The 9,160-nt window shown below is 49.6% G+C and overlaps 2 protein-coding genes across 2 annotated transcripts; both read left to right on the top strand.

Moving 5' to 3' along the window:
• Positions 1–2,277: 2,277 nt before the first annotated feature.
• On the top strand, positions 2,278–4,446 carry LOC127765880 (protein ECERIFERUM 26-like). The gene is made up of 2 exons (XM_052290847.1): positions 2,278–2,884; positions 3,341–4,446. The coding sequence occupies exons 1-2, from the start codon at positions 2,369–2,371 to the stop codon at positions 4,229–4,231; spliced, it is 1,407 nt and encodes a 468-aa protein (XP_052146807.1). The 5' UTR covers positions 2,278–2,368; the 3' UTR covers positions 4,232–4,446.
• A 2,474-nt stretch (positions 4,447–6,920) lies between these two features.
• On the top strand, positions 6,921–8,606 carry LOC127765353 (UDP-glucose flavonoid 3-O-glucosyltransferase 7-like). The gene has a single exon (XM_052290228.1). The coding sequence runs from the start codon at positions 6,968–6,970 to the stop codon at positions 8,432–8,434; it is 1,467 nt and encodes a 488-aa protein (XP_052146188.1). The 5' UTR covers positions 6,921–6,967; the 3' UTR covers positions 8,435–8,606.
• Positions 8,607–9,160: the final 554 nt, after the last annotated feature.

Genomic DNA, 9,160 nt, shown 5'->3' with positions numbered 1-9,160 from the left:
AAAAAAATCATGAGCTGCAATTAGGAATCCAATCGTCTCAAGTTAGCAGGCGAGTTTTTTTTAAAGAGATTTCTTATACGATTTCTTCTATATTTCTAAAAGCGAACAAACTTAAAAACCAACTCAAACATGGATCTGTATTTCCAAAAACGAATAAACTTAAAAACCGACTCATGCACAGATTTTTAATTTTTACAATAGTAGAGATAAATGAACTCCCACAGTAAATTTCATCTTAACTGAACCATATAACAATAATAAGATTAAAATAGACTTCACCCGTTGCAATGCACGGGCATTTTTTCTAGTACTTAAAAAAATAAGAGGTGCTTCCGTCATCCGTCAAAAAACCGGCCAAAAAAACGGGCGAAAAAAAGAAATAAACAAATTGTCCGATCCAAAAAGAGGGCGAAAAAAACCGGCCAAAAACAAATCGTGCGAAGAAACCAGGCGAAAAAAGGAAAAGAAAAATTAAATCCGTCCGATCAAAAAAGGGGCGAAAAAAAGGAAAAGAAAAACGAATCCAACTCCGTCAACGCAGTAAAAAAGGGCGAAAAAAAATAAAAAAGAATCTGTCTGATTCCAAAGAAAAAGAAATTATATATGACGCGGTTAAAAAAATATCAAATCCTATTATATTATCTCTATCTCTACTACTTAAAAAAAATCTCTATCTCTAACTCTAACTCTACTTTCTTAAAAAATATGATATGAGCTGTTTCCGTCTTCTGTGAAAAAAAATCGGGCGAAAAAAAACGGACGAAAAAAAGCTAATCCTATTCCGTCTAAAGAAAAGGGCGAAAAAAAAACCAATCTGTCCAAGAAAAAAGGAATCATGAAAAAAAAGGGCAAAAAAAATCGGGTGAAAAAAAAAGTGCAAAAAACAACAACGATTCCGTGTAAAGAAAGGCGAAAAAAAATTAAAATTTTTTTTGTCCAGTTCAAAAATAGGAATCGGTAAAAAAACCGGGTGAAAAAACTAGGCAAAAAAACGAATCTGATTCCGTGGACGCGGTAAAAAGAGGGGGAAAAAATAAAAAACGAATTATGTCTGATTAAAAAAAGAATTATATGTGATGCCGTAAAAAAAATTTGAATCCTATTATATGTGACACGGTACTATATATCTCTATCTTCTCTATCTCTATCTCTACTATTTTAAAAATTGAAACATTTCCGTCGTAATAACGAAAAAAGACAAAAAAAACATTAAGAAAAAAAAGAAAGTCCGATTCAATTTACTTCTGTCATCCGTAAAAATCTTATCTTATGTTAAAGGTCCAGGCCGCTCAGCGCTCATCGCCATTTGCGAGCCTGCCTAGCCGCACCGCCGACGCTGTAGCACGGCTTTGCACCGCCCTCGAGTGCGCCCCCTAGCTGGCGAAGCAGGAGCCGCTCGGCGGTCGTCACCGCACGCGCGCACCAGCTCACCAGACTGCCATCACCACCTTCGGCATCGTTCTGCTCACTTGTCGCTGGAGAGAAATAGGATCGGGAGAGAGGGATGTGGGAGCTTGGGTTTTGCCCCTCTCTCCCGGTCGTCACTTCATCCAGCACGGGGACGATTGGAGCCGTCCATTAGATCGGACGACTCAGATTTGCCCAGCGTCGGGCCACCGCCGCCGTTGATTACGCTGTGCCCAACGGGCCGCGAAATTGCATCGGACCGTCCCCGCATATGTGGGTTGCGCTCAGCTGCTTGGCATGTGGGCCGTCGAATTGACTCAACTAGCCGAAGATGGGCCAGCCCAAGTTTGGCCCGGTTGAGAAGACCTGGGCCAATAGCAAATTTGATCAAACAATGTGGCTCAGATTTTTTAAATTAAAGTCCGTCAAATAAACTCCTAAGTAGATTCGAAAAATAAATCTAAAACTAAATCCTAAATCCTATGCTAATTTATCAAATTAGACTCGGTCCTATCTATTTGTTAATATATCAAATTAGACTTGATTTTTACCGTTTTGAGGTTTTCAAGGTTTCACACTATCAAACGGTGTTTTTCCCGTTACAATGTACGGGCACTATTGCTAGTAAAAAAAAAAAAAGCTGAAGCCCATGACGCCATCTTAATCCTCTGCTCGTACTGTCCACCAACTAACTGGCACTTGACCTCCGCCAGTCCAATCATACACAGCCACGTGTCCTGGCACTTCAAAAGTTAGTTAATGTGTTCAACCACCAGCAGCTAAACCCCGCCAACCTTTGCTTCCCGCCATTAATTTCTCCTCCCTATTTATGCTCCCCCATCCTCCGCCCAATTCTTCGCCCAAAACGCACACCCCAATCCGATCCAGAATTCCTCCGTCGCGAATCCTCCCTTGTACCCTGTTCGATCTCGTGCGCGGCGCGGCGCGGCGGACGACGACGATGCCAACGGCGGCGGCGATGGCCGGAGGGATGGCGACGGGGCCAGGCAGCCGCGTGACGCGGTACGCCAAGTCGACGGCGGCGTCGGTGACGCCGGTCCGCCCCGGCAAGACGCACGCGCTGTCGGCGCTGGACAACGCCATGGAGCGCCACGCGGTGTACCTGGTGCTCTACTACCGCGCCGCGCCGGGGCTCGACAGGGAGCCGCTCAAGGAGTCGCTGTCCGACGTGCTGTCGCAGTACCCGGCCATGACCGGCCGCCTCACGCGCCCCGCCGCCGCCGCCGCCGCCGCCGGCGGCGGTGGAGACGGCGGGGAGGGCGGCGGCGCCACGGCGGCTGTGCACCACGGGTGGATCGTCAAGTGCAACGACGCCGGCGTGCGCACGGTGGACGCCACGGCGGCGGCCACGCTCGACGAGTGGCTCGCGACGGCGTCCGGCGAGGAGGAGATGGACCTCGCCTACTTCGAGCCCATGGGCCCCGACCCCTACATCTGGTCTCCCTTCTACGTACAGGTGACCACTACTCTTTACTCAAATCAAATCTAACGACAGTAATTACCTCACTTCGTGTGTTTGGTCAGAGTAGGTGAGCTAATTAGCAAAAATTAAAGATGCTAATGGACCAGTAGATCATCTTATCTATTTGTTCGTCAGTTGTTTCAATTAATATTGCTACCAGCAATCATGTCGCGAACCTACGATTTCCGGAATTTAATGCGTCTCTCTAGTCTGGTTAGTTGGTTGCTTGGAGGCTAGAATCGTACGTACTGTTACATCTCGCCGGCCAGCATGGCCATTTTCTGTCAATTGAATGCGTCACATGGAGTTGCCGTTCATGAATAATCCGATCAATTTTCAAGTTGATATTTGCTCAAATCAGCAGCGTTTAGTACAATTTTACAGTGAGTTTTTACTAGTTTTTTACGGCTATGGAGTGATCGATTCTGAACTTGTGTGAGCCCCGTGCAGCTGACGGAGTTCGCGGACAAATCGTACGCGCTGGGGCTGAGCTGCACCCACCTGCACAACGACCCCACCGCCGCCGTGCTCTTCCTCAACGCCTGGGCCGCCGCCCACCGCCGGGATAGCCCCTACCCTCCGTTCCTCCACTCGCCGGCGCTCGCCGCCAAGTCCGCCGCGCCGCCGCCGGAGCACCCGCTGCTCGCCGCCAAGTCCAGGGGCTCCCCGGACACCGGCGGCGAGATGTCATCCGCCACGTTCCGCTTCAGCGCAGCCGCGATGCGCGCGCTGCTGTCCGCCGTCGAGCCGGGCACCACCCCGTTCGCCGCGCTCGCCGCGCTCTTCTGGCTCCGCGTCGCGGCCGCCGCCGCCGACGCGGCCGAGGAGAGGGAGCTGACGCTCGCGCTGGACTTCCGGAAGCGGATGCAGGCGCCGCTGCCGACGGGGTACTACGGCACCGCGGTGCACTTCGCGACGGCGCGCGCCGACCTGTCGTCGGGGCTGGCGAGCGTGGCGGCCGCGGTGGAGCGGCGCGCGGCCGCCGTGCCGGAGGAGGAGCTGTGGCCCGCCATCGAGTGGCTGCACGCGCGCCAGGCCGCCGGCGGCGAGCCGTTCCAGATGTACGGGCCGGAGCTGACGTGCATGGCGCTCGACCACGTGCCCCTCTACGGCGCGGAGTTCGCGGCCGGGGCGGCGCCGGCGCGCGCCGCGTGCCGCGTCGGCGGGGCGAGCGGCGAGGGTCTCGTGATCGTCCTGCCTTCGGCCGAGGGCGAGTCCGCGAGGGACGTGGCGGTGACGCTGCCGGCGGCGGTGACGGCCAGGATCTGCCGCGACCGCGAAGTGCTCCGGTACGGCGCCGACGTGGTGTTCGGCCCAAAGGTGGACACGCAGGCCTCGTAGGATGTCGGGCTGTCGGCCCACAGAAAAACTCATCTGGGTTTCTTTGTGCTTTACTTAATTTGTTGTGATGTGGCCTTCAAAAGTTCAAATGATTGATGTACCCTGCTTTGATGTGTTTTTTTTTTGGTCTTCTGTTGTAATGCATTTCCTAGTTACAAGTTACAACCAGTCATAAGTTTTATTTATTTATTGGTAATAAAAAATGTTGAACTGAATTCATTTATGAGAGTATCACTCTATGCTATTTCGGATTATTTGCTCCACACCTTTAAAAATTGTTGTATATTTTCATCTATTGTATTGCTTGAATCACTTATTCTGAGCATTTGTTAAATTTACTTTTAAAGATATTTAATTTTTCCTTAGTAAATACTCCCTCCATCCCAAAATATAAGGCACAACCGCTTTTCTCTCATGTCTCATAATATGAGGCAGGCGTGCATGCATGCATATATTAACTAGCATCTCTTGGTCCAATAGAATTGATTTGTTTTAAATCCTATACCATCAAGCCTCCCAGTTACATTGCTTGCATGCATCAAGATGATTTAACCAAGGTGATTAAATGTTTTCTTGGTCTTTGTGTTATGAGTGGTTGAGCCTTATATTTTGATATGAAGGGAGTAATCTATATCAATAATTCGGTGCATAATTTCATTCCAAGGGGCCAAAGTGCCGGGCCCTCCCTCATAAAGGAATTGTCTTGTTATGTAGTTAGAAATAGCAATGTCCAAGACCGAAGATGCAGATATGCAACGTGTGAATATGGAATCTTCTGCCTTTGTAGCTTTTAGCCAAAATAGGCGAATGAGTTGCTACAGACAGAAGTGTAAACTGTAAAGTTGTCGAACTGAATTTCCTTTTTTTAATAAAAATTGTTCATTTGAATCCATTTCTGATTGTATCACTATGTTGAGATGCACTTGATAGTGCAATGACAAAGGGTGTGTGATTTCAACACCAAGATCCCGTGTTCAATTCCTAACACACTCATAATTTCCTCTTAAAAAATGTTTGGAGGGACGTCTCCTACTCTAAATCTCCTTTTTTTTCCCTGTTGTATCACTCTGTTTTAATATTTGAAGCAGAGAAATGCCTCTACTATATTCCTCTCTCATAAAGAATTGCTTTATTGTGTAGTTAGAAAAAGCAATGCCCAAAAACAGCTCTTTTTTTATCGCTCTGTTTTAATATTTGAAGCAGAGAAATACCTCTATTATATTCCTCTATCATAAAGGAATTGCTTGATTGTGTAGTTAGAAAAGCAATGCCCAAAAACAGCTGCAGCAGATATGCAGCTTTTGAATATCGATTCTTTTGAATGATTTGCTACTGAAGCGTAGAGTGCGATACTTCTAGTGGTAAAAATCTTCAGGGCTTTCAGAGGCCAAAAGCGTGCTAGGCACCAAGGAGATATTCCACGGCAGGTTCAGTGCTCTTTCTTCCGCCGGCTACTCGAAATAAACGTGATTTGTTTGGCCACTAATGACAATATGACATGTGCCACAATTGGACTTGTTGTCTCTGGTTGCTATCAATGTCCTTCAAAGTTCAAACATGATGAAACTAATGTATCTTAGCTGTGCAATCATGTTTCCTTCGTTTTGCATCTTTTGCATCAATATATATATCATGCGCCTTACGACCAACATGGTAACTTATAAGCATAACATTTAGTTTTTAAAATATAGTTTAAAGGTTTTTCACTATGATTTATTTTCCAGTATTTACTTTTTTTAAATAGTTAGGAACAATTATATAAAAGTTTTAGCAATAAATTATTTTTTTAATTGTTGATAAGTTATTTTGCTTATAATAAGTATAAGAAAAAAATGTTGAGTCCCTTGGTATTACAGCAGTGAGTTTATCAATAATTCACATAAAGAATCTTCTTTTTTTTCCCGTTATCAGACTAGAGGCAAATATTCGATCTTACTTAATTTCCATCTAAAGCACACTTACATATGCGTATCATTCTTGGTTATGGGCAAGAAGGTTGGGTTTACTTCATCAACGAAACCCGATCGATTTTTTGCGATCTTCGATGTTTTCGACGTGGCTCAAAATCAATATCTGGGAGGGATTTCGAATGGTCTTTGATAAATTCAAATTTGAAACAGTAGTTTGATCCAAGTTTTGGCCTTGTTTAGTTTCAAACTTTTTTTTCAAACTTCCAAGCGCATCAAAACTTTTCTACACACGTAAACTTCCAATTTTTCCATCACATCGTTATAATTTAACCAAACTTTCATTTCAACATGAACTAAACACATGTCGAAATGCAATCAAAATACCACCACATGGCGCGGGATCCGGTAGTCAGTCGGAAACGTAAACAACACCGTTGTTTGTTTGTGGAAAAAATATGGTTTGAGATTTGAGAACCGTACAAGAGTTTGCCGAGAACTTGAAAAAAGTACAAGCCAACGATGTGATACTATCAGAAAGGTCAAGAGATACGCACCGTGTTTAGTTTCAAGTTTTTTTAAGAGATACGCACCGTGTTTTCATTTTTATTTTCAAACTTACAACTTTTTTTATTATATTAAAACTTTCCTACACACATAAACTTTTAACTTTTTCATCACATCGTTTTAATTTCAACCAAACTTTCAATTTTAGCGTGAATAACACACCCGATCATACGAGACGCTATTTGAGATGCGTACCGCCCTAACAACATCTCGCGTTGCGCCGCACGCTTCTCTCCCACTCCACTCCACTCGTGCATCGGCCATGGCTGACGCGATCGGCGGTGGCGGGAGGCGGCGCCGGCTGAGGGTGTTCTTCCTCCCCTTCTTCGCGAAGGGACACCTGATTCCCATGACCGATCTCGCGTGCCGCATGGCGGCGGCGAGGCCCGAGGAGATGGACGCCACCATGGTGGTCACGCCGGGCAACGCCGCGCTCATCGCCACCGCGGTCACGCGCGCCGCCGCGAGGGGCCACCCCGTCGGCGTGCTCTGCTATCCTTTCCCCGACGTCGGGATGGAGAGAGGGGTGGAGTGCCTCGGCGTGGCCGCCGCGCACGACGCCTGGCGGGTGTACCGCGCCGTCGACCTGTCGCAGCCCATCCACGAGGCGCTCCTCCTCGAGCACCGCCCCGACGCCATCGTCGCCGACGTGCCCTTCTGGTGGGCCACCGACATCGCCGCCGAGCTCGGCGTCCCGCGCCTCACGTTCAGCCCCGTCGGCGTCTTCCCGCAGCTCGCCATGAACAACCTCGTCGCGGTGCGCGCCGAGATCATCCGGGCCGGCGACGCCACCCCGCCGGTGCCCGTGCCGGGCATGCCAGGGAAGGAGATCTCCATCCCGGCGTCCGAGCTGCCCAACTTCCTGCTCCGGGACGACCAGCTCTCCGTCTCCTGGGACCGGATCAGGGCGTCCCAGCTCGCCGGCTTCGGCGTCGCCGTCAACACGTTCGTCGACCTGGAGCAAACGTACTGCCACGAGTTCAGCCGCGTCGACGCGCGCCGCGCCTACTTCGTCGGCCCGGTCGGCATGTCGTCGAACACCGCCGCGCGCCGCGGCGGCGACGGCAACGACGAGTGCCTGAGGTGGCTGTCCACCAAGCCGAGCCGGTCCGTGGTGTACGTCAGCTTCGGGAGCTGGGCCTACTTCTCGCCGCGGCAGGTCCGCGAGCTCGCGCTGGGGCTGGAGGCGTCGAACCATCCGTTCCTGTGGGTGATCCGCCCCGAGGACTCCAGCGGCCGGTGGGCGCCGGAAGGGTGGGAGCAGCGCGTCGCCGGGCGCGGCATGGTGGTCCGCGGGTGCGCGCCGCAGCTGGCCGTGCTGGCCCACCCGTCGGTGGGCGCCTTCGTGTCGCACTGCGGGTGGAGCTCGGTGCTGGAGGCGGCGTCCGCCGGCGTGCCGGTGCTGGCGTGGCCGCTGGTGTTCGAGCAGTTCATCAACGAGCGGCTGGTCACCGAGGTGGTGGCGTTCGGCGCGCGCGTGCGGGGCGGCGGGAGGCGGAGCGCGAGGGAGGGCGAGCCGGAGACGGTGCCGGCGGAGGCGGTGGCGCGCGCGGTGGCCGGGATCATGGCGCGCGGCGGCGACGGGGACAGGGCGAGGGCCAGGGCGCGCGTGCTGGCGGAGCGCGCGCGCGCCGCGGTGGGCGAGGGCGGGTCGTCGTGGCGCGACATCCACCGCCTGATCGACGATCTGACGGAGGCCACGGCCTCCCCGGAGCCGCAGTTGCAGTAGATCCGAAGATCTCATCTGAGACAGATTAATAAGATAGGATTTGTAGCTTCCCTTTACTTGTCGCTAATTCGTATGCACTCTGTAATGGTCTTTATGAATACATTTCTTAATAGTTGCTTGAATATCTATCTGTGTTTTTAACACAAGAGATCAAAGTTTGCTCGGTGAATTTTCAGCTGGCAAACCAACAAACCATTTCAATCTTCAACTACGGGCAAAACTGTGTTGGTATTTTTTGGGACAGCGGAGCTTTTGTCCTGACTGGGAGAGACATAGGAAGCAATATCTGCACATTTCTGTCGAAGTCGAAGTTGCCACTGCCAATCCTACCTCTCTTCCAAATGCGAAGATCTCATCTGATTGACAAGGTAGAATTTGTAGCTTTCCTTTTACGTCTTGCAATATATGTCCACCCAACAGAGTGATAATCTTCAGGAATGAATAGTGACTTGAATATCTGTATTTTAAACAGAAAATAATTCAAGTTTGGTCGGTGAAGTTTCAGCTGGCAAACCAATAAACCATATGTTTATTTTCTTCTGGATCATCTGGCAAGCTTTCAATCTTCAACTACGTGCAATAATAAAGCTTTTCCAGGACCTTTTTTATTGTACTAAAAAAGAAAAGAAAAAGGATGCTTCAGGGGCTGCAGACCACTTCACAATATTATTGAGCCCAGAAGAGGCCTGCAGCTCTATAGCCCATACAAGCAATGAACCATTTCGT

This window comes from Oryza glaberrima, chromosome 3 (genome assembly GCF_000147395.1).
Source record: "Oryza glaberrima chromosome 3, OglaRS2, whole genome shotgun sequence".
Taxonomy (NCBI): Eukaryota; Viridiplantae; Streptophyta; class Magnoliopsida; order Poales; family Poaceae; genus Oryza; species Oryza glaberrima.
Note: the sequence above shows the minus strand (reverse complement) of the source record. Positions and strands in the feature narration are given on the sequence as shown.